The sequence below is a fragment of the Rhamphochromis sp. 'chilingali' genome, assembly GCF_963969265.1.
Source record: "Rhamphochromis sp. 'chilingali' genome assembly, chromosome: 21".
Taxonomy (NCBI): Eukaryota; Metazoa; Chordata; class Actinopteri; order Cichliformes; family Cichlidae; genus Rhamphochromis; species Rhamphochromis sp. 'chilingali'.
The window spans coordinates 5481850-5508392 of NC_137949.1; the positions used below are offsets into that span (position 1 = coordinate 5481850).

Below are 26543 nucleotides of genomic sequence, written 5' to 3' on the forward strand. Positions count from 1 at the left end.
CACAGTTACATGTTTTCTTTTTATATTGAGACTGAAGTCAGTGCTGCTCCTCCATGATGGAAGCAGAGCAGCCGATGGGCCCTTTGTGAATGTTTGGAAACATGTGAAGTCTTTCTTGCCAGGTAAAGTTGTAATAGTGCCTTATCTCCATCACCTCCTGTTTTTTATTATACAAAACAATTTGAAATACTTTACTTATTCATCGCATATTTGGGAATTTCATTTTTTATTCTTTACTATGTCTAATTTTTTATTCTTTTATTCTTTTTCTCTTATTAGAAGTTTGCTGTGTGCCTCCATGTCACATCTATAGCACAGAGTGTGCTGAACTAGATGAGAAAGTGACTCCAAACTGAGGCATCCAAGAGTGTCATAATAGGACCGTGCTGTGCCAGTTGTGAGCTATCTTATCATACTATAAAAAACTTTGTACAAAATCTTTGCACATCGCTGAATGCATCAGCTTAAAATGAACATACTGGCTGTTGAGATTGATGTAGCAACTGTAGCCTCAGCCTATTAGTTAGTGAGATCAGGTTTTGTGAACTCATCCTAACTCATCCTCCTTTTTGACACTAATGGGACCATCATTTACAAACTGAACATCATGTTGCATTCAGAAAAACTTGAAAGACTCTAGTTTACTGAGGTCTTAAACAAAGACTCTGAAGGACCATAGACATCTATACGATTAGAGTTCCTTCTAGAACCAGAGAAGTCACCCCTGCTGGCCATATGAAAGAGTCCAAGCACTTGTACACTGGCTTTTCAGACATGGAAGTTACACTGATGTTTCAGTATACTGCAGCCTACTTCTTAGGCTGTTTTTTTTTTTTTGACCAATAGCCTTCATCTCTAAGTATGTCTGTTTTTTTGTTATATCACTAAGTTCTTGCTGACAATGATTTAAAATGCACAAGGCTACTCTATTCCAACAGGGCATATGTTCAGTTTAACACTGATAACTTTCACTACATTGCTAGCACAATCACGCATCAATTGGGTACAAGTGTGTACACTGTGAGGGCAGACAGTAACTTGATTACTTGTTTTTTCCAACCAGATTATGAAGAGTAAGTCACACACTTGTTGCCATGTCCCTCCGATGCAAACTGAAAAGTCCAGACTTGCAGGTTTTATGTGCACATTAAGTCTGCTTAAGAATATCAAATAAAGAATATCAATTGTTGCAGACCTCAAAAGAGTCCACAGAAGGTGCAGACTTCAATGAGTTCTCTGAAAGGATTACCCCTAGTTACACTATTATGGACACTGTAGTGTAAAGGGAAGCACCATGGCAGTAGTTTGATACACAGAAACAACCATGGTACATTTCATCTCAATGCACAGTTTTCCTTCATGGCCCAGCGCCCACAGGCTGGATATTTGGAAGAAGCATCAGTCGCACTGGATGCAGAAGTGTCATGTCTATTCACATGTACTGTGAGTTGGTGAAAGTAACACTATTTACCTTGAAGAGGTGATGTCTCTGCTCTTCTGACAGCATCAGCTGATGACTGTCTGTTACCATGGCGTCCATGTCCATCAGCCAATCCCACAGCTCCTGGTATTCAGCCTCAAACTCCTGCAGACTGACAAAAGGAAGTGAGAGAGAAGAAAGAGTTAAACTGTTATAATTAAATGTTTGTTTTGCTATGATTCATCTTGTCTATTTTATTATTTCCTTTATTATTGTAATTTTTTTTTGTCCTCCGGCAAAGGGAAACGTGGATCTTGTTATATTGATAAAACACATGTCTAAAAACTGACTGACAGATAAAGTTTGCTCTACAGAAAAAGACAACAGAAGGCAAAAAGAAAAAAGTGTCAAAAAGCAAAACTAAAATGCCGTTCCAGGGAGTATTTCATCACATTTTACAGTTGTGGTCATAAGTTTATAGATCATGTGCTTGAATGTCATGGTAAATTTGGGATGTTATAGAGTTGGTTCACAAGTTGAATTTATTTTGAACTTTCTCAAATCCAACACGGTCAGAAATACGTATATATACACTCCCACTAATATTTGGTTAAATGTCCTTTACCAACTTGCACCTCAGCAAGATGCTTTTGGTAGCCACCAACAAACAACTGAACATTAGACCACTCTGTGTGGCAAAGCTGACAGTTCATTTAAATTAGTTGTCTTGTGAGATTATTATAGAAACAATTATTTGATCCCCGCTGAATTTGCAAGTTTGCTCACTTCCAAAGAAATGAACAGCCTGTAATTTAATGCTAGTTTCATATTAATGGAGAGGGACAAATTATCAAACTAAAATTCAGAAAAAAACACATGACATATAAGTTATAGATTGATTTGTATGTCACGGAGTAAATAAGTATTTGATTACCAAGCAAAACATGACTTGTTGGAGAAACTGTTGTTGGTCTCCAGGTTTGCACACATGTCAGGAGGGTTTTGGTCCTCTCCTCTTTAAAGAAACCCTCTAAATACTTTTTGGTTCTTGACTGCCACCTAGCAACTTGAAGCTTCAGCTTCTCTACAGATTATCTGAAGGATTGAGGTCTCTAGACTGGGTAGGCCACTGCATGACCTTAATATGCGTCTTCTTTCGCCACTCCTTTGTTGGTTTGGCAGTATGTTTTGGGTTACTGTCATGCAGGAAGACCCATCCACAACCAATCTTCAGTGAGGCTGAGGGTAGGCGGTTCTCATTCAAGACTTTACGATACACTGGCCCCTCAAAGCGGGGAAGTCGTCCTGTGCCCTTAGCAGAAAACCAACCCCAAAGCATAATGTTTCCACCTCTGTGCTCGACTGTAGGGATGATGTTCTTTGGGTCACACTCAGGAATTCTCTTCCTCCAAAGACGGCGAATTGATGCCAAAGAGCTTGATTTTGTTTTCATCTGACGACAACACTTTCTCCCAAGCCCTCTCTGAATCCTTTAGATGTTCAGTGGCAAACTTAAGATAGGCCTGGACATGTGGACCTTTTTAAAACGTATAAATTCCATGAGCAGTAATGTCAAAATGTTTAAGTTGCCTTAAACATTTTAAGTTAACACAAAAAACCCACTATGTGTTTGTTTCCACTCACAGGTATATTATTAAATAGCTACTGAGAAGAGAGACATCCTGGATACACATTTTGGTCGAACCAAATGGCAAAGTTTATGTTTAAAACTTTGTGATGATTCAGAAAAAATAACATCCATGCTCCTGCTGACATCTTCAGCAACTGTATGGGTGTCTTAGAAAGATATTTAGATATTGTGTTCATGACAGTTTATACAATCAGCACCCAGGCTGTTTAAATTTCTGTTTAAATTTTAATTTTGTAAAACTGTATTCAGACGTGGTTAATATTGTTGGGTCTTTAGCTTACAATATACAATGCCTCGAGGCGCCTAGACGCTACATAAATAAAACTGAATTTAACTGAACTGAAAGTGTAGTACGATAAATAGTCTTACACCCTCACGTCTTCTGTCATCCCCCCACTTCTTGCTGCTTCATCCCACTCCCTTCCCCATTCTCCTTATCCCAGATTTCACCCCCACCTCTCTCCATTTCACCTCATTTTTCCGACCTCTCAATGTCATGGCTTTGCCTCCCACATCCTCCTCTTGCCCAGAATTTCTCCTCCACCTCTCTTTTTCCTGTTTCCTCCTCCTTTTCTTGTTTCCTAGCACTTTCTCTAAATCTTTCTACCTCCCTTTTTTTCTCTTAACATCGTTCCTTTCCTTACTCTCTAGTTCTCCCTCCCCTTTTTCAGCTCACTCCTCCCACTATCACCTCCCTCTTCCCCTTCCTAACTCATCCTCTCACCTCCCCCTTCCCAACACAGGATCACATCAAATATTTATGCTGCTGGAACAGGGGCCGATTGCTCAAACACGCGCATTACTGTCAGCCGTTTTGTTAAGGTGCGTGTGTGTTTATTATTTATATATTCACTGGCTTTCGGTCTCGGCGGGGATCGCCAACATGTTTCTCAACATTAGCGGTGAAATTGTTTGGAATTCTCCGGTCGCTGACGACGACAGTTTGACAGCTCTGTCAAACCCACAGTATTTCCACAGTGACTCGCACACAAGCACACACACTGCACGTACATGCCAGGCAAGGCGACCACACATTAAGAGGTGCTCTCTGAAGCACACACATGAAAATCACTCAAATACACAAACACACACTTACTGAAAATCACAGTTACCCAGAAAGCCGCATACATATTCATCACTTAAAAAAGGAAACACACTACAATTTGATGTTCCATCAAAGTAGGGAGAGTAAACTATGAATGAAATTATGAAAAAAACAACAAATACAACAAAAAATACTCAACTCTCTACCATTGTCTCCTACAAGCTACAAAATTCAAACTATTAATATCTTTGGAATGAATGCATGCATTTATGGGCCTGAATCAGAATACTTTATTAATCCCTGAGGAAATTATATACACGTACATATTTTTACATCTGTTGTTTTGCAATATAGACCCAATAAGTGAGTCTTAACCAAGGGGCAACCTCTGAAGCTGAAAAATGAAGCCAATGCTACATGCATACAAAACTGCAGTTCTACTCACTTTTGGGGCCCAGCCTCAAATGGTTTGAAGTGACAATTTCATATTAAAATGCCCAACTTTACAACCTTAAATGTATATTTACAGCTTGGCACAAAAAATGGATTTAGGATAGGTTCCCTCTTCATAACTTCTGCGAATTTTGAAATCATCATTGATCTGAATACTGGAGTTGGGGGCGAGGTGGCAATACCTGACTGGGACACCTGTTTGACTACAGGTCGTAGAGTACCTGAACAGTGTCTGTAGACAAGTCCATCAGTTCTATTTAAACTACTACCACAGCAATATGCTTGCAACCAAACACAGGGAGTTTTTTCCAACTGGTTGGGCGATACAGATTTTTTCCCTAAACAGGGACAGGTTCTTGCCAGGGGATCACTAACCAACCTTACGTGACTGGGGCATTAGCAATCATTTTCGCAGTGTGTGGCATCAAACTCCAGCAACCACTCGCAACCAGTCAGAGAATACTCGTTGTTCCTTCAAGACCGGCCGTATGGTTTCAGACCAGTCTCTAGGCCTGCATGACTGGGCATTATTCATTTGATGCTACACTGTCACCATGATGTTCACATGTACAAACTGGAGGACAAGTTAGCATCACGTGGTTATTGGTCATGTGTTTTCAAAACCTTAATAAAATTATACTTCCTGCATCTTGGAAAAGTTTACTTCTGCTCCCACACATAAAGAACTTGTAACTATGGCATTTTCTGAAATATTGATCATGTTAATTGCTTCTGTCATCTCAAGAATACTTATGATTAATAACCACTTTAACCTTTCCTCGTGACTGAGAGTTTTGCATGTAATAATTTTGTGTTATTTTGCACAAACTTGTTCCCAAAGCTTTCTGTTCTTATCCTGTTCCCCACTTTTCAGAAATGACCTTAGTTTATTCTGTGGTTTTTATATCCATCACAATTTCGAACTTGTCCCCATTTTCTGTTTTTACTTTCTAAAAATTGTTTTCTTCATCTTCTGCGGCTTTTTTCATAACTCCTTTTTCCTGCTCACGGCTACAGAGAAATAAAACAAGATTTGCCAACATTTTTCCACCTGTTCCTCCTAACTCCCCCCGCCTTGATCTTCTGTTATTTTCATCCTATCCTTTCCTCACACCTCCTGTCCTCCACTGAAAGTGATTCTCCGTGAAATAAAAGCTAAACCGAGGAGAAAAAAGCAAAGCAAGCAAACGCTGCTTCCTTCCCCCAGAGGCGGTGTTCCTCATTATGCGCTGAGCAGAGCGGCCCTTTACTGACTAAGACAGATGAAGCAGATACAACACTCGTACAGATTGTTTTCTCTTGTCGTTTTTCTACCTCCCCTCCTCTCCTCCATTTCCGTCTTGTTCTCACACTAATGTTAACTAAATGCTTTGTAAAACAGTATCTCACGGGGGGTGGAAGACGAGAAAACAGACAAATCGGAAAGGAAGGATCGACGAGGCGCCACTGTGGGGCTGCGTTCAACACCGGGATGGTTACAGAGTGTTTGAAGTGTCAAGTTCGTTTTCTGTCACACTGCGCTGACGGAGCGCACAAGAGTATTATAGAGAGCCTTTCTGACATTCAGTCACCTGAGGAAATTTGAATTATAAGGATCTATTATTCATTTCTACCTCAACATAATTCCAGTCAACACTGGATATAAAAAATAATGTGGATAGAAAGTGTGCAAACCTACATGGAAAAACATACTGATATCTACACTAGCTATCCAGACATTTTTCAATAATGAAATAAATGTGCATCTGATGAGATTAAGTAGTTAAATGCCATGTGTTTCAGTGTAACACTGACCTCTACACATCCTATACGTCTGTATTTTCTATTTTCTACCCAAACACAACAGAGAATGGCACACAGACACTAAGCAAAGGAATTTGTTGGGCCCAGCTTCAATCTGCAATGAAGGGAATATGACAGGAGTGTCCAACTCCAGGCCTCGAGTCCCGGTGTCCTGTAGGTTTTAGATGTGTCCTTGATCCAACACAGCTGATTTAAATGGCTAAATGACCTCCTCAACGTGTCTTGAAGTTCTCCAGAGGTCTGGTAATGAACTGATCATTTGATTGAGGTGTGCTGACCCAGGGCGATATCTAAAACCTGTAGGGCACCGGCCCTTGAGGCCGGGAGTTGGACACCCCTGCACTGTGACAACCAGATGGACAAGTTAATTTTCCTGTGTGATGCTATGATAGATGTTGAAGTTCTGTACTTCTTTGTCTCACAGCTCCAGATTCCTTCCATATGTCCTTCAGTCAGTGTTGAGTTTTATGTGAGTGATGTGAAATACATGCTTTTCAAACTAACTGCTGTAACATTGTTAGTGTCCTCTATTTTACAGGGTTTACTAACCCTGTAAAAATTTCAAGTTCTGAGTTTCTGTCTTTCCTTTCTGGTATTTTGTACACAGCTGTTTGAATAAAACTATATGGTGATATACAGCTAAATGCTCCGATATCTGGCCGTGAGGTACTGTTGAGACACCTTGCTATTGATTATTGGTGTAAAATAGCAGGTGATAGTCCACCCAACTGAAACTTAAAATGTCTTCATGAGGGGCCTAAAAAATATATTGGAATCTTTCATTTTTAAATACTTTCTTACTGATTTACTCTTTTATGTATGTATATATATATATTTTAATGATCTGTGGTGTCATTATTTTGAGAAGTTCTTTAACTAGTATTGTATTTTAAACAGGATTCAGGATAGATACCTTGTTGCTAACTAAAACACTCTCGGTGTCTTTCAGGCTTAAATGGACAGATTTGTTATCATACTTCACTTTCTACTTCCCTTTCTCTCTCTCCCTGCCGCCTGCTGCTGCAACGCCGATAGCGGCTGTAACTGCTGTCTCTAATTCATCATCCTCCATACAGCAGAAAGAAGAGAGCAAGGGACATAAGGCAAGAGGAGGGAAGGCAAGGCTCTCAGAGAGAGAACGAGAAAGAGGAGAGGAATGGAGAAAGAGGAAACTGGAGAAGGTAACAATAAGATGAGAAGACAGATATTCTAAATAAATAAAAGTAAAGAAGAGGATGGGAGTGGTGCATAGAGGAAGGCAACAAAGTAGTTACACTGAGAGAAAGGATGCAAAATAAAGCAAGGTGAGCAGGAGAAAAACATGAAGAGAAATGAAGAGGTAGCAGAAGGCCAAGAAAGAGGAGACAAAGCAGAGGTCAAGGAAGAGCAACTGGGAAAGAGCAGGAACAGAGGGTGAGGAGGAACACAGGGAGCGATGGAGTGAAGGAAGAAAGGATGACAAGAGAGGAGGATGAAGCGATAGAATGAAAGGTTGAATGAGTCATATTGGCAGCCGTCACCTTTCAGTCAGAGACTCTGCTGGATTTATGAGGTGATTCACTGACACTCGCCCAGTCTAATGGATTCATCCTACAGAGACATTAAAATCGAACTGTCGATGAAGAGCAGCGCAGAGGCCCGTGCTGATATTCACACACTTCTTCATTCATCCATGCTAACGGGTTCACCCTACGGAAACATTCAAATCAAGTTGTCCACAAACAAAACCCGGGTGCTTAATCAGTCATTCACTCACTAATTTATTATTTTATTAATCTTGGAAAAGAGTGTGGTGCACAAGTTTAATTTATTTAGACTTTTGTGGACTAAAAACACTGACTAACACGTCGTACAATAGGAAAGTTCCCTAAAACTAAACTAAAAAACTAAAACTAAATGTGAAAAAACAATTTAAGTTAACTAAAATAAACAAACTGAAATGATTTCGTCAACTTGGAAAACTAAATAAAATAAAACTATAGATGAAATGTTCTTAGTCCTGTTTGCCTGACGAGGCATTGATGGACGAGTTTATTGAGACTGTGAGTCAACTCATTTCAGTTTAATAGCAGTACTGATTTTCCTAAATCTTGCCTCTGACATACAGTATGCCCTCCATTACGTTAACAATTCAAAAGATTAAAAACAACACTGAAGCTAATAAAAACTGAAATAAAACAAAACCGTTTCAAATAGTAAAAACTGAACAGAAACAATGATTAGTCCTGAAAAAGATCTAAAATGCCATCTTCAGCTACCAAATGGTTGTAGACAGCCATCAAAAGTCTGTGGTTAAAGTAGAACTGGATAACAGAGTTTTAAGGTGGTATCACTGTTGCCTCACAGTCAGAGGGTTCTGGATTCAGACCTGTGTAGGGTCCTTCTCATTCTTTCATTAAGTTCATTCATCCATATATTTACAAAGTCTAAATCCTCTCTCTGTTTCTCTTTTATCACAAAGTCATTAATTCCTGCAAAGTCAAGTCACTCAGTCATTCAGTTAAACATGCATTTGCTTTCAATTCTAATGTTAGTCCTTCGTGTATTCATGTTGGACTTTTTAAGATATAAATATGTTAAATAAGGTAACAAGTGAAACCAAAGTACTTATTGGTATTAAAAGTATGACTTTGATGTATGTGTATATATATATATATTTCTGCTCTGAAAGGTTTCATGTCCTGATTGGTTAGAAGCTTGGACATGCCTCATCTTTCCTATATAAGCATTTAGATTATTTTGAACATAACAATAAGAAATATGAAAAATAAAAATTGACTTTTAGTTACTTTAGTTACTACAAAAAATCTATATCTTCCACCCTTACTAACTTTCATTCTGCTAATAATTTAGAATTGAGATATTTTGCTTGAGATTAGTGAATAATTCCGTCTGACCTTCATTTTCTTCACAACTGAACCAAAACCAGAAATCTCAACAGAATGAAACTCACAAAGAAAAACATGTAACATCCAATTAATACAAAACGCATCACACACACCACTGCACTGGACAGACAGACACACACACACACGCTCACACATACCCAAATGTAAATGTGAAAGGCAACAGCTAACATATGAATAACCAATTAGAGCCCGACACATTCAATGTAAATTACTGAAATATTACGCCGCAGCCTCAGAGGGCTGAAAAACACAAACAAGATGAGGCTTTCATTTACATTTGTGCTGTGGGTTTTCACTCTTTGCGCACAAACAACTTGCGCATGTAACAACTGTTATTTAATTCAAGTAGAAGACAGTCCAGTGGCACTGCAGTGGGTTTGATTCGTATATGTGGACACTTGCACAGACAACGCACGCACCGCACGCTTCGCGGAAGCCACCGTGAAGTCACACTGACAACACCCGCAAAGTCTGCAGAACACAACATGCTACAGACTCAAAGGGAGTAATTTAAGCCTCAGTTTTTTTATTTGCATACACACTACTCAGTGTATGTTGTCATTTTCTTTTTGTGTGTGTGTGTGTGCGCCCTGTGTGTGAGTGATAACTGCAGTGAGAAGCTCCTCAAAGCCGGGGATGAAACGCCGACAGGCAGCGTGACCAAACACGGTGCTCGCCGAGCCGAGCCTGGCCACACCAGATTACTGCTGTTAACGCTCATGCTCTGTGTGTGTGTGTGACTGCGTTTAGCTGCATGTGTGTGTTGTCTGTTATGTTTGCCTGTGTCGCTTCTATCACAACAGACAACACTGACCTGCTAGTTTTCACTCTTATTATTTTGCACTCCATTACGCTCTGCAGCTTCTGTCCTCTGCACGTTCAACACACAAACTCGAACACCTTGTTTAACAGGCCCAATGAAATGGTGGAACTTCTAAAAGTCAGAACAAAGGACTTTAAAGTGGACCTGTTATGATGATTTACAGCTCCCTGGATTTTATTCTTGGAATACACAGGAGCAGCAAGAAAGAAGTCCTCGTTTGTCTCCTATTGGGCCTTAGTTCATTGTTTTAGCTCACTTCCTGTTCCCTTTGAGCCACTTTTCTTCTAATTGGCTGCACATCACAAACAGAAAGTTTGAACAATGGTTGGCACTTCTGGGCTCACAGGCTTTGTCCCTCAATTGACCATAGGAGGGAAATTCAGTTTTATGAGTGCATAGAATTTCTACAGGGTGTATGAAAAGAATCATGTGTCTCCTACAGGATATATTTTTTAAGTAATGGACACAGAAGCTTGGGGTAAATTTCAAAATACATGGCTGAATATAAAGTTTTACATGCAAAAACTTTATATTCACTGTTCACAGAATTGGTGGTGTCCTGTCCAGGGTGTAGTGCACATTTGGCCCTAGTTGGGATAAGCTCGAGCCTATATTACACTAAATTAACACATTAAACTGATGGTTTAAAGTGGTCGCTTAGTGTCTTACGGTTCTGTAGTACTTGCATTGATCCCTGTGACTTCTCTTAAAATCTCAGGGATCACCTCTAAAGTAGGGAGCTGTTGTTATCCTGGCTTGATAACTTTTAAATTCTATATAGAGAGACCGTCTGATTCTCATAACCCCAAGAATGAAGATCCTCAGCCTAGTCATGCGGCAGGTTTGAGGTTTGTTAACCAGTTTGCTAAATTACCGTATTTTTTGGAGTATAAGGCACACTTAAAATCCTTTAATTTTCACAAAAATTGACAGTGCGCATTATAATCCGGTGCACCTTATGTATTAATTCTGGTTGTGCTTACTGACCTCGAACCGATTTTATGTGGTACACGGCGCTCAAAAATCTGTGAAAATGTGTTAGTACGACTTTGGTAAGCCACGAAGCTGCACCGCATGATGGATTGTCGGAGCATTACGGCTACCGTAGTCAGGAGCCTCGCGGAGTTACTGTGCTTCAACATAATATTACTCTGTGTGTATAAGGACCCCAGAATGGCACCTATTAAGAGACATGCTTACGAAGCGGATTTCAAACTCAAGGCTTTCAGTCATGTTTTGTTTCGCTTAATGCGTCTTATGTATGAAAATAGACCTGTTGATTAATATTGCACTTCATAGTCTGAAAAATACGGTAGCCTAGTGGTGGATGAACTGTAGCCCAGGAGGTCAATGAATACTCTACCAATTCGATTCTGAGTGTATGCGTCATAATTAGCACTACACGAATGTGTGTGTACATGAGGGATGTGGGGAAGTTTTAACAGGTCCTCCCATAGTAGACATGCATTTGTTTTACAAAATAGAGCACTGTAAAGCAATTACGGAAGCTAACAGAAAATTACTGATCACTTATTCTGTTGTTTCCTGTTGTGCAGTTACCTGTTGTTCCTGGCCAGGTGATTGCCGCGCCTTCTGTTGGTGGGTGAGGGGTACTGCAGGCTGCTTAGTTTGATAGCCATCTGCTCTAAGGCCATTCGCTGGGCTTCGCACTGACTGGTGGTCTGCTCCGCCTGGAGAAAACAACAGAACACAGGGGTATATATTACCCAGACTGAATTATTTCTTACACTTCTTTGGTTCATTCTGAGATTGCGTTCACATCAACATATTCTCTGTTATGTTTGTTAGTTGTACCTTGCTATAACCAATGAGGACTGATATGCTGTTTCCACGATATGCTGTGGATGCTGATGATAGTTCAAAGGGCTTCATAACAATCAATATAAGAATATTAATGCAAGAAAAGAAACTAAAATACCTCTTTGCAATGAAAAATGCAACTTACAGGTTTGATTAGCAGCTTCTTTTGAGATGTTTTTAACTGTTTTGAGAGAATAATTTGTGACATTTAACGCTCAAATGAAAGGGTTTTTAAAGAATATTTTGCACTACTGCTGAATCTTGAGATGATGTTGTTTTATAGTTATTATAAAATTCCCTTAAGATGTCGTCCAATACACTGTTAATAGGTTTCTGCACTGTAAAATGAAGACTTTTAATGCTACATGGAAATTTATGTTTTATGTTTTAGTCGATTAGATAAATAAATGAATAAAACCATCCATAGAATTTAAAAATAAATAAAAGTAGACCCTATGCTGGTAAACAGTCTAATGTCAAATAATCTGTAATGTTACAAATTAACACTATGTCTATGCATGTCATGTTCTCAGTTTGCTGAATTGCAGGTTTTCCATGAAAAATTCCTGCCTTTCTCTGGTTTAGCACTTCTGCAAAGACCCCTCGAGCGTAAGACTTTTTAATACATTCTAAGGTGAACTTAATTCAGTGCTTCTTACAACGTACAAATACCCTGTCTTAAATAAAGACCAAGATGACCAGAATCAAGGTAACACAGTGAGCCTTCTTGAAAGCGAACAGAACGTGTGTGCATGATGAAGTCGGCGGTCTGAGTGGGATCATCTTCCACTGAGTGTGATTAGCTGTTTATTGCAGATGAAGGAGATTCGGACGTGGCGCGTTTTGTCGGACGTGCCCTTTAAAGCCCTGCAAGCATTCAGCAAGCCACTAGAAACACTCTCCATACTTATCCTCTGCGTCAGCTGACAACATACACACGCATCTATGAAACGGCACGTACATGTGTATGCATATAAATGTACATACACACACAAACATTTCACTAACACAGATCACCCATAAAACCTGACGCACACATTTAATACGAATTGCTTTTCTCTGGCACAAATTACCCCTCATACACACACTCCTATCAAGCTCGCACAAATGTTCCCATAAAGCCACACATGCGCACAAATTGACCATCAATTGCTTCACACACAAAAACAAACATATTCACACATGGAGCATGATTCGCTGCTCTTTCTCACAAATTATCCTTCTCTCACACACACACACACACACACACACACACACACCACAGCTAGTTGCACTCGGTATCCAGACACAATCATATAGAGGCACTCAGAGCGCCGCTCAGATGTAATTGCATACAAACTATATGGAGATGAGGCCTCAATTGAACCAATGAAGGCAGAGTGAGTGTGTACAAACAGCCCAATGTGCACACATACACACATATGACCGCCTGCTTTTTCCTCATTCAGTAACAATCTGAATAAAGTGTTGTCGCGTCGAGTTGCGTTCGCCGTCCGATCTACTTAGCGGACTCGACGGAAGGATCTGGAAAGGTCATCCAATCTGTAGAAGGCAGAGCTGCTCAATCAGCGAGCTAATAAACAAACCGGCAATACACAATCAACAGCACTGTCTGTGTTGAGGTGTGTTTGAACGAGAGAATATTCTGTTTGTGTATGTGCTGCTGTTATAGAAATGAAACTAACTGGAGCCTCTCGGAGGAAAAAAAAACAGAGTTTATCTAAATGTCTCTCCACTTTCCTTCATTACTTCTCTCTATTTCTGTCTTGGTTGCGTTTGCAGACTGTTTGCTGGCTAGTTAGTCGGTCAGTGAATCAGTAAATCAGTCAAGTTGTTCATTAGCTGGTTAGACTGTTCTTTTCTGTGCTAATATGTTCCCTCAGTCTATAACTTTGAAGCCAAGCCAAGAACTACATTTAAAAATTGCCTCATTTATGTAAGCTTTTTGCACATTTATCAAGTAAATTACTGCACTTACAGCAAAGCAGAAGCGACCTTGGTCAAAAGAATAACCACGGCAGGACAGCTAATCCAAAAAAATGAATTAACATTGAAAGGGGACAATTGTGGTTTTACTAATTTTCTGTCATTTATATACTGATACAATGTTGGGTGTCAGGAGTTGGGTCTGTAACCCAGCATTTTGAATTTTATTTTGTATTTTGATATGTGGAATGTGTTAAGTTCTTTGGTTGCTATTGTTACTTAGGATTGAATTGAGTTTCTAGTTCTTCTATAACTCCTGATTTAAAAGTCTTTTCTTGTCTTCAGTGACAATATGTCATGTATTTGTTGTCTGTGTGTGTCATGTAGTCGGTGTTATTATGTCTACATCTCTCCGTGATTCCAGTTTTATTTTGAAAGTCTTGTGGTTCTATGTTCAATGTGCTTAGTTTTGCTCTTCTCCTGTGGAGTTATTATGTTCATTTGTGTCAGCCATGTCTCCCCAGGTGTTTCCACTTCCCTCATTAGCCTTCTGTGTGTTTTCATTCAGTCTTTGGCAACGTCCACACGGGTATTTTTGAAAACGGAGATTTTCCGTTTTCGTTTTAAAAAATAATCCCGTCCACACGTAAAGGCAGAAATGAAGGAAAACGCTGCTAGGAACATACCAAAGCAACAGGTGGCGATATAGTCCTAACCGTGCAGGCCAATCAGAAGTCTAGAAGCCTCGGTGGGAAAAAGAAAACAAAGCTGGGGCATAGAAGCAGAACCGAGTTGTATGTGTGGAGGGACAGTAACTGTGTGTGTATATGTAAGCATTTAAACACTGCAGATAGTACAATTAACAGTAACAGTATTGTAGAAATTCATTTCACCGAAACCATAACGTGGCGCACAGTGTGACGTCAAAAAAGGCGCACACCTTTGACGCTGCGTTTTCTGTATTTTCTCCTTTTTTCTCGTCCACACGTAAATGCAAAAACTGAGTTTTCAAAAAGATCCATCCTGGCCAGAGTTTTTAAAATCTCCGTTTTCAGTGACCAAAAACGCCGTTTACGTGTGGACGAAAGGTGCAAACGCATAGAAAAATCTGCGTTTTCAAAAATACCCGGGTACGTGTGGACGTAGCCTTTGACTGTTTTCTTTCCCGTTCCATGTACTACATGATTCTGCTCAGGTCGTGTTCATGTTTCATGTTCATGATTTTCCTCGTTATAGTTTCTCACACGTTCCTGTTCACAATCATGTTCACGCCTGTTGTCATAGTTACCAGTTTAGTTTTCCCTGTTTAGGTTTTAGTTTCGTTTTTGCCCCTGTTCGCCTTTTGCTTTATTTTCTACTTGTGTATCAGCCGTAATAAACGGCTCGCTTTTTGTTTAACCTTAGTACCTTAGGGCGATCGTGGCTCAAGAGTTGGGTGTTCATCTTGTAATCGGAAGGTTGCCGGTTTGAGCCCCGGCTCGGACAGTCTCAGTCGTTGTGTCCTTGGGCAAGACACTTCACCTACTGCTTACTGGTGATGGCCAGAGGGGCCGATGGCGCGATATGGCAGCCTCGCCTCCATCAGTCTGCCCAAGGGCAGCTGTAGCTACAACTGTAGCTTGCCTTCACCAGTGTATGAATGTGAGAGTGAATGAATAGTGGTATTGTAAAGCGCTTTGAGGGGTCCCGAAAAGCGCTGTATAAATGCAATCCATTATTATTCCCTGTCTGCACTTGCGTCCTCATACCAACACTCAGGCTGCGCCGTGACAGTTGGATGCCATTCAGGCAAAACTAGTCATTCACATTATCTAAAATGAACTTAAATTAATTGTCATGGTCCAGAGTCATGTGACCCAGTGTTTCTAAGTTTCATGATATTTTGTTATTCATCTGTATTCTAGTTTCTTTTCAGCTTATCTACTTACATTCTGTCATACCTACTTGCAGTTATATTTTATGGTTTATTGGACTCCCCTTGTGTCTCATCCCTGTGTTAATTCTTCCTTAGAGGTTTGTGAGTCTTATCTGTCATGTCTCCTGTCTGTGTAATTCATGTTGTCAAGCTCATGTCACTTCTGTGTCTTATTTAGGGTTCTTGTTTTACTTTGAAGGGTGTTCAATGTTCATTGCTTTAGTTTCACTTCCAATGTGGTGTCATTTGGTTTGTTCTAGTCAGCTGTTTCCTCACATGTCTCCACTTCCCCTGATCACCTCATGTATGTATCAAAGTCCTCTGTCTTCCTGTGTTCAGTGTCCCGTCGTCCTTGTTCCACCCATCATGTCATGTCAGGTTTCAGGACTCTGTGCAGGTCATGGTCATGTTGCCTATTCATGTATGAGTTCATTGCTCCTTCATGTTCCTGCACAAAGTCCTGTTCATAGTCATCGCAGTCTCCTTTTCATTGTCTTCCTAGTTATCATAGTTAAGTCTGTTTCCTCAGTTTTCCCAGTGTAGGTTCCAGTCTTGTTTTGCCTCTGTGCTTACTGCCTTGTTTTGTTGACCTGATTATCAGCCGTCATAAAAGGCTCGCGTTTTGTTCAAGTTAGTTGTGGTCTCCTCGCCTGTGTCTGCACCTGGGTCCTCACACACCCACACACTGTCTCCCCCCACAAACTGCGGCATTAATTAAGTGTCTTAAGTTTTAATTTAGGAGTGATAATCTATCAGTGCGATCCTCTATGCTGTTGCATGCTGGGGGAGCAGGCTGAGGGTCGCAGATGCCAACAGACTTAATAAACTGATCCGTAAGGCCAGCAATGTTGTGGGGATGGAGCTGGACTCCCTCAAGGTGGTGTCGGAGAGGCGGATGCTGTCCAAGATAAAGACAATGTTGGATAACACCTCCCACCCACTCCATGACATGCTGGTCAGTCACAGGAGCTCGTTCAGTGAGAGACTGAGATTACCGAAAAGCACCACTGAACGACACAGGAAATCATTCCTGCCTGTGGCCATCTCCCTGTACAACGCATCCACTTAACACACTGTTTGCTGCTACAGCTACACATGTTTCTTTTCCAAATATTTATTTATAAGTGACTTATGTATGTATGTATGTATATATATGTATATATTGTACTATTCTTAGTTAGCGTATTGTCTGTCTTGTCTTAATGTTGGTTTAAAATGGCGCACTGTAACAAAAAATAATTTCCCCCAGGGATCAATAAAGTATTCTGATTCTGATTCTGATTCTGATAAATTTGAATTCTCCTTTTCCAAATTCCATTTGAACTTCTGGGACAGACAAAGTGGTGAAACATGGAGGACAACAATTTCCCACAATTTCTGATTAATATAAGTCAGTATATAAGAAGCAAACCAAAAATAGCCTTATAAATAAAAGATCTACATATAAATATACATAGTAGCTGAATCTACAACATGACAAAGCAGACCACTCAAGCTCAGCATACAATGCACAAGGGTGAGTAAAAGTCTTAAAGTTTGTAATAAATCCCATCGTTCCAGAATAAACAGAATGCAGGATATGTAAGCATTCTGGGGACCCATGTATATAAATCACATCACCATAACCAAACAGAGACATAAAAGTCTTTCTGGCCAGAAACAGATAGAAAGGAAAGTAAACACCAAGTTTCAATTTCAATTTTTTCACCGAATGCGAGGTGTAGACGAGAGTGAGTCGTCAATTGTTTTTCCTATGTACTTATATTGAGATGCTCACTCAATCTCTGAGCCCTGAAGTATATAATACATGAGAGGTTCAGGGGTTTATATTTTGAATTTTTAAGTTTTAAATCACACAGGCTATGCTATACTGCACTGGAACTGACAGAGAGCCTGGCTATAAGAGGAGTAGATCATCATATCATCAGCATAAAAATGAGGACTGATCACATTAAGCAAGCTAGAAGTCACTGAGGCCTGATTGATGAATAACTCTGAAAGCATCCAACGTTTTCTAACAGCCCTTCGATGGCAAGTCTTGGTTTTAACTGTGTCAAATGCTATGGCTAGGTCAATAAAAATGGATGCACAATGTTGCTTGTTATCTGCTTGAAACAATCACTTTTAAGGCTGCTATAGTTGTACTGTAATTTTTCTAGAAGCCTGACTGGAAATCATTTAAAAATCTCCAGAGGGGAACTTTTTCCCCTTTTTCTGCTCTTCGTTAACAAGAACTTCCAGAACTTTGACAAAAGCAGATTATTTAGAGATGGACTTGTAATTAGTCACAACTGAAGTATCCCAACCTTTAAGCAAAGGGAGAACAAAAGCAGATTTCCAAATAGTTGGAATTTCCATCCATCCATCCATTCACTTCCGCTTATCCTTTTCAGGGTCGCGGGGGGCGCTGGAGCCTATCCCAGCTGTCATAGGGCGAGAGGCAGGGTACACCCTGGACAGGTCGCCAGTCTGTCGCAGGGCCAACACACAGGGACAGACAACCATTCGCACTCACATTCACTCACACATTTACACCTAGTGGCAATTTGGATTATCCAATTAACCTATCCCCACAAGCTGCATGTCTTTGGACGGTGGGAGGAAGCCGGAGTACCCGGAGGGAACCCACGCAAACACGGGGAGAACATACAAACTCCACACAGAAAGACCCCAGCCTGATGGTGGAATTGAACTCAGGACCTTCTTGCTGTGAGGCAACAGTGCTAACCACCGTGCCACCGTGCTAGTTGGAATTTCATTTGTATATATATAAGAAATCCAAACAAAAAATGACATTGGTATTTTTGTGCAAGCAATCCCTATGAGCTTTCAGCTCAGATTTCAGACTGCTCTAAACACTCAGTTTCAGACTTTTTAGCTGACTCATGGCTCTTAATGATGTCAAAGAGAGTGGAGATCTGTATTTAGTCATCTCAGACACAGAAGCTCCATCCAACTACTGCTCACACCTGTTTTATATTGACAGAACGTTGGTTTAAAGGAAGGAAGGAAGGAAGGAAGGAAGATGGGAGCAAAACAGTTTGTTTTAGACCTTAGATGACAGGTCTCCAACTCCAGTCCTCGAGAGCTGCTCTCCTTCAGCTTTAAGATGCATCCTTGTTCCAACACACCTGAATCAAATGACTGGCTTGCTATCAAGCCTTTGCCAAACTTAATTCAACCATTTGATTCAGCTGTGTTGGGATGCATCTAGCTGTAGGAGAGTAGCTCTCATGCACTGGGGCTGGAGATCCCTGCATTAGATGAACTGAGGAACTCCAACAATCCCCACTATAAGATTAAAGATTATTCTGAACTCTGAATCATGTAAAGCTATTGTCAGTAACACAAGAAACTTTTATATAAGTTGGCCAAGGAAGATGGCCCAGCACCAAGGAAAGTCTGCTGCTGCCATGGGAAGTACATCATAAAATATATTTAGTGTTTTGTGGAAACAACTTTTGAAAGAAGTTCATTGCTGACAAAAACTTTGAAGTGATAATGTGATGTTTTTGTCAGTGCTACATGGTCATAATGTCAGTCAGTCAGTAAGGAGGTCACTAACTGATTCAGTCCCGCAGCTACATACTCACTCAGTTATTTATTTAATCATTTTTTCTGACGTTGGCAACAACCGAGCCAACGCAGGCTAAGGTATGAAAAAGCAAAATACTTCCATAACAGCTGACTAAAGCCATAATGAAACACGCACACACACTTGTACAGTATGTGTACACACTGAAGTACACTGAAGCAATTTCTCCTGGATGCCCGCCTTGAGGACACAGTGACTAAAGACACACACACACACACACAGTCATGAGTTGGGCTGCTTCCCAGTCTGAAGGATCTTCAAGGATTTCTGTCAAAAATTATTTGTCTTCAAACTAGACTCATGCCTCCATCTGTTAGTTTGCATGCGCATGTGTGCATTGCTCATTTTGCCTAACTGCCTATTGCAAGTAGGACCAAAAGAAAAGCAAGCATATATGTATGTCAATGAACTTCTCCTATTTATCTACCATGCAGCCAGAAATAAGTAAACGGCCTAGCTAGTGTGCATTTTCAGGCTACCGAACGCAGAAATGTAGAAAAAAGGTGATTTCCTAAACATTCAACTATGAAGGAGACCACGACCTTATCATTATCACAACCCACTGATCAAAACTGCAGCATTATTCTAATAATTATAATTATTGGTCAAATGATTGCACAAACCTTCAGTTTACCCAAACCGTTATTTAAAGTGGATCTATTATGTTTTTTCCTCATATTTCTGATGCCTTATGTAAAAATGTTTCAAATAATGGGGTAGCGTACAATGTACAATAGGCCAAAAGCTCAGGCTACAGTATGCTCTAAAGCAAAAAGCTCAGTATTATGTCAGTGAGAAGGGATATCCTCATATGGTCATCTCAGACTGCCTTCTACCTGCTGTTCAAACTTTTGTTTTGTCTGGCTTAAAGGGAAGAAAGCAAAAGTTCTTGTTTCAGGCTAAATGCTCTGTTTCAAACTGTTTTTTTCTACTCTTGGCTCTGTATGTTTTGTCCTTCAGAGGGGATATGAATAATATGTTCCTGAAAATTGTGCAAAGCTATTCTAGTTGCTTAGGCTGCTGCCCCCGCGACCCGGCCCCGGACAAAGCGGATGAAAATGGATGGATGGATGGATATTCTAGTCGAGTCCAAGAATAAAAATCTGGAGTTTAAAATAAGCAAAACAAGGCCCCATCGATGTGTGAAGAACTGTCCGTGGTACTCGTCCTGAAATATGCTCTCGAACATAACTTGTCTAATGTTACAGGCTGAATGAAGGGAATTTTATGAAGGACGACTATTAAAAAACACCTGATGGGGATATTATGGACTATGTTGGAATTTATGTGGTGTCAGTTACGTGATATCTGATACAAAGAGTTACACAAAAAATAACCTCTCTTCCATTTTTAATAGTGCTGCTGGCGTGGCTCTAGGCAGGCACTGACATTCATGGTAAGGATCAGCCACGGGCTTCTCCTCTAGCGCCACCATGAGGATAAATTTGTGGGTTTGAGACATATGTTTCCAGATGACTTGCAATAACATTTTATCAATAAATTCACATCCTCTTAGAATGAACTGTAACAGCGGTGCTCCTCTGACTTGCTACTATTATCATTGTTATTATATTGTGTGCGTCTGTAGCTACAGTAAATACGGTGGAGGTTTGTTTGCTGCATTTGTGATAACCTCATCTGTTTCTGCTGCTATGCTATCAGCTCTTAAAGATAAAACCTGGAGTAAATATAAACACAATCAAATATTTATTTTATTCCTATCATTGCTGATGAGATATTGTGAGCGATTTCAAATGGAGAGGCTGAATCCAGTGTTTCCAGTCCTGTCGTTAACGCTGCTAATAGACACACAAATCAATAAGAATCTGCCTCATTTGATGAATACGTAGACTGTCCTCTGAAACACACACACAGAGAAATGCACACAGCCTGTTGTAGATGCGTGTGTATTGCACTTCGATGTGCTGAATCAAGTCATTTTAGGGCTTTTTGTTTACATGTCAGGGCCAATTTATCCCGCATCCTCGGAAAACCTCACCACTAGCTGTGTGAGTGTGTGTGTGTGTGTGGGGGGGTTGTTTTCATGTCTTAAAAATATATGTATGCATGTGTGTTTTCTGGCAATTGTGTGTTGATTCGCTGCTGTGGAACTGTGGCTTGATCCCTTATGAATGTGCATGTGTCCAAAGATGTTTCTGTTTGGGAGTGTGTTAGATGTGTCTCCTGGGGTTTTCCTGGGGCTATAACTGCCAATCAAACAGCAGTGTTAGGACTGAGAGCTGAGCAGCAACAGCAGCATATAAACACACTGCAGGATCCACAACATGCTGTCTGCTCTTACACATGGTTCATTAAAAATAAATATCAGACAATAAATCAATAAACAAATCAATCAACTAATCAGTCACATCACAGAATAACACTTCATTAGCATGAGAGAAATAGAGGGAAATATGGAGATAAAAAGGTAAATAATGTTCACTCTTTCAAAATTTTGTGTTGTATTTGTACTCCAGACAAGATTATCTGTCTCATTTTCACCTTTTGTTAGACACATGTGAACCAACAGTGACAAACAAGAGCAAGTTTTGTGCAGCTGAGAGTCCAGGAGTGCCTGCAGTGTCACCTCAGCACTGTTCCTTTAATCTGCCAGGAACATCTTAATGCCAGAAGTCATGTGAATGAGTTCTGGCTCTTTGGCAGCTATGTTGATTGTTGCCTGGAGCTGTGCCCAGAAACATTGTTCTGAGAATCTGCAGGTTTTGTCACCATGCAAGCACAGAGCAAATTTAAAGCAAGTTTCCCACAGTGCACCTTCTGTCTTTCAGCTGCCGATGAGGTTTTACCGTTTCCCCACGACTCTGTCAATTGCTTTGCTTAAAACCTCTGTGTCTCAGTAGCTTCAGGATTCATTCGACGAGATACGATCTGGTCACATTTGCTGTTTAAAAAGGATAGGACTTCTTCGTGTTGCTTTAAGTTGGGTTCAGGAAACGTAAAAGTCTTTCTTGATTTCAGTTTTTGTGTTTTGTTTTGCTTTTTTAATATGCAAAATGAAAATGTACATAAAAACAGCTGGACTGAAAGGAAGCCTGTTACCTTTTCATGAAATATATTGGAGCTCCAGCACTCAAGCGTGAGCATAAATCAGAATCAGAATCAGAATCAGAATGGGTTTATTGCCAGATGTTGAGGTTTACAACATTAGGAAATTGCTAAATAGGCAAATACTAGAAAGTTCACAAAGGAGGTTGCAATGAAAAGCTGATCTGTGGCTACACGATACACTACCCAGACAACTTATAAGATACACCTTCCTAGCACTGAGCTCAGAACAGCCCTAATTATTCTTGCAAGCAATGTGCAAAAGCATCCTAGGACATTTTGGTCCATATTGACATGATAGCATCATGCAGTTTCTCCGGATTGATTAGCTATTGACTGATTAACTCTGTCCATCCAGATTGAGATCTGGTGACTATGATTATTTTACTACTCATAATGTTTGAGTGTGTGAAATAGACAAGCTGTATGAATTTTGGTGTGAATAGGTGAAGGAGGCTCATTACAAAAAGCACTATGAGTGGTCAATAAACTTCCAAAGCACAGTTACATTGTGTCATGGCAGATGAAAACTTTTTGTATTTTTACAGACACTATTCTCTACAAGAAAATGACTCTATGGGTCATTTGTGCAAGTTGTTATTCCACCCTAAAGTGTCTTAAATAAATATTTTCTATCTTTTAGCTGGAGGGCTTGATTTTATATATGACAAAAAAAAAGGTCAGTAGCAAGACATTTTAGTTTTTGTGCGTGGTTAGATGAAAACTAAACACACATCGGTTGCTACTTTGTGTAGTTTTGTATAAAGTAACTGACTTTATCGTTTTCAGTAAACTGTCACTGTCTTTATTCTTCTTGTTATGACATACTAATAACACTAAAGGTCAAATGAAACATAAATGGTAAGTGGGAAAAAGGAGGAATTTAATCCATGAGATTTCATGGATCTGTCCTTTAAATCCACACTCGATGTTAATTTCTTGGAGCTTGCATGTGTGCGTGTGTGTGTTGCAGGTCAATATCTGAGGTGAGATATTCCACTAACAGGGTGTTTTTGTCTTGATAGAGCAAAGGAGTGGGTAATGATACAGGATCAATAATGGATATGAGACAACTGCATCCAGCTGGTAGGGCCTGCATACACACACACACAAACATCTAATGCACAAACAGAAGCATCTTTGGACGCATGCACATTCATAAGCGATCAAGCCACACAGTCCATAGCAGCAACGGCTAACAGCATTAGTTTATCAGACCACAAGAATAATGAGCAAGTGGGGGCAGCAGGTTTGTTAAAACATAGAAAAATGTTAGGATAACTTGTCTTGAACCTACAGAAACTATATATACATTCAGACTACTAATATCAGAATCAGTAATACAGATAATGAAGTTGTATTATCTATGAACATTGAGCTGCAGCTCATAAAGTACAACTTATAATCAAAATATTCATTCTGACTCTGTGTAAACTGAATCAAAATGTCTCCTAAATAAAAAGCCACTATGAATAATATTATACAGAAAATGAGTGCTGTGTCTACTAAATAAATGCAAAAAATAGTAAAGTTGGGTATGTGACTCCACAGCAGGCTACATCTGCCAAACAAAGCTGCAGGGGAAGTGCATGTGTGTTGGTGTGTGTTCTCTCCAGGCTGCCTGTTCTGTCCAGATGTTTCTGTTAAAGATTTCATCTGAGGCTGAAATCAACTAAACAAACCTTCAGCTTCAACCATGCATTCTGAAAGCTAATGAAAGCTAATTCTTAAGCTAATGGTTCTATTGCTGGCAAAAAATAATATAATCTATTGAGCATAAACTCAAGTGACAAGAGTATGTGACTAACAAAGTGGCTGGTGAGTGTGTGAAGAGCGAGTGACATCAAAAGACATGTCAAACTCCAAAAATAATCCAAAATGAATTGCAGGAAAAACTAGCATGCTACACGTCTCATACAACTATGCCCCGTCAAAAGAAAGTGTTTAAGGTTGGGTAACACTGACATTCTTGGTGCTAAATATTTTCATAGCTCTATTCCTAAGTAGCCTATCTGTTCATCAGCTTCATATAGGATTTTAACCTGTTAGGCTCAAACTAGCTAATAACTAGTAGCTTGTTATTAACAACAATCTTAGCATTTCTTAGCTTTTGTGTTTAACCAACAGCAAATCCTAATATTGTCTCTCTGCCACTTTTTTCTTGGTCTGTTATAATTCTGTTATGAATGGTTATGACATCATCTGTGTTTTATTTTATTCATGTATTAACTTAAGACCACTTTAAATCTTAAGGGGTTAAGTGAATATTCACTAGCAAGCCTTTGCTTAACACTGAGTTGTCATCTATATTTTCAAAAAAGGTAAAAGTTTTTATTTTTATTACCTTTAAAATTTTAGTTAAAAAATCCCACATGTGTGACAAAAATCTGTCAGCTTTCAGTGAGCATCACAGATGGCGAACCTCACTGATCCACTGCAACACCTGTACAACCTTTAATCCCCACCAAGACCTCTGTCTTTTGTTTCTGTCGTGCCACCTAGAACTCATCTCACACTCTTTCTGATTAAGATCTGATTTTTTATGTTGGTTAATTATTTCCTAATTAGTTTGCGTGTTAATTAGAATATTCACTAATGTTAATTAGCTGTATTAATAGGAGCTGCTGTAACACCTGCCCCCGGCTCCACCGCCTGCCAAATATCTTCATCTCAAAACAGCTTCCTACCTCAAAGCTCCAAAATGTCATCCCTTGTTTTTATTGCAAGACGAAAGAAAAAAAAGACTCAAGATTTTCCAACATATTAGATATTAGAGCAGAAATTCTGTAGATCTGAAGATCATTTTCAAACATTTTGAAGTTGCATTTGACCTGAAAAAGGCTGGTTTATCTTTCTTGAAAAGTCCTTGCTGTTCACTCAGTGTTTGGACCTTTTTAGCTAACCCCCAACAATTTAACACATAGTTGAATGTCTACGCCACCTGCCTACCCACCTGGCAAGGTGACTACAATACTCAGCCTTTCATGACTGAGGTGTTAAAAACCTCAGCAGGGTCATATACATTGGTCTGTCTGATGCTGAAAAGTTTGAAACATACAGCAACGCCAGGAAACATCACTGATTATGCAGTTGTTGTTTTTCATTCGCTTTTTTTCCTTTACATTTATGCTTGTATTTCTCTAGCATCACTAGGTTATCTTTATATATATATACACACACACACACACACACACACACACAAATCTGCACGCTTTTATCACTTTAGAGGACCCTGCACCGATTAACAGTCCCTTCCTGAGCTAACCATAACCTCTGCCTGTTCAGCAGCAATGCTTTCAACCATAAAGTTGTGACTGCTTAAAATTATAAACAGTAATTTTGACACCAGAACATGTACATGTGCACGCGCGCACACACACACACACACACACACACACACAGAGAGAGAGAGAGAGAGTCATGCACTTACGCTAGAAGAGATCAGTTCAATTAGATGAACAATGTGGAGGATTTGTAAAATGAATTACAAAACCTAAAGGTAAAGCTGTTAGACAGGGCTGGGAGGGAGTGACAGGATGAGTGAGCAAAGCAAAAGAAGGGTGGAGGGTGGTGGAGAGGGGGACAGAAAACACCTCAAGTCTCCAGCAGTGTGTTTATTTAGTCATTTATTTAGTGTTTATTTCATGTTAATCCTCATGCCTGTTAATTCATGTGCGTATCATCGTAACACCACAGAGAAGGTGGGAGGGTGGATGATTTTCTTTTAAAATACAAATTTGTTTTTAAATTGTTCATACTCCACACACACACACACACACACACACACACACACACACACACACACACACACACACACACACAATGATAACATTTTTTGGAAATGATAACATTTTTAGATAGAGAGAAGCCATTTAAAGGTAAGAACAATCAGAAATTAGGGACAGTGTCGGAGAGTAGAGCATTTTGACCAGCAGGCATATATTTTTACTTAAGCAAAGAGAGTCAAAGTTTGTTCTTACATGAGGTGAAGCATAGCTTTTGATTAATAGGTAATAATGTATTTCTTATCATCATTAGTATCGACTGCAAAACTTTATATTACATTCAACAACTGACGGTGTAATTCCGCTACAATGTAATTGTATTTAGATACAA

The 26543-nt window shown here is 39.7% G+C and overlaps 1 protein-coding gene across 2 annotated transcripts in view; it reads right to left on the bottom strand.

Moving 5' to 3' along the window:
* akap6 (A kinase (PRKA) anchor protein 6) overlaps positions 1 to 26543 on the bottom strand; it is a 227414-nt gene that overhangs the window by 93870 nt on the left and 107001 nt on the right. For both annotated transcript variants that reach the window (XM_080870969.1, XM_080870970.1), the window contains exons 14-15: positions 11665 to 11795; positions 1472 to 1592 (exon numbers count right to left, since the gene is read on the bottom strand). In XM_080870969.1, coding sequence (XP_080727095.1) covers positions 1472 to 1592; positions 11665 to 11795 — 252 coding nt within the window. The remainder of the gene's footprint in view (positions 1 to 1471; positions 1593 to 11664; positions 11796 to 26543) is intronic.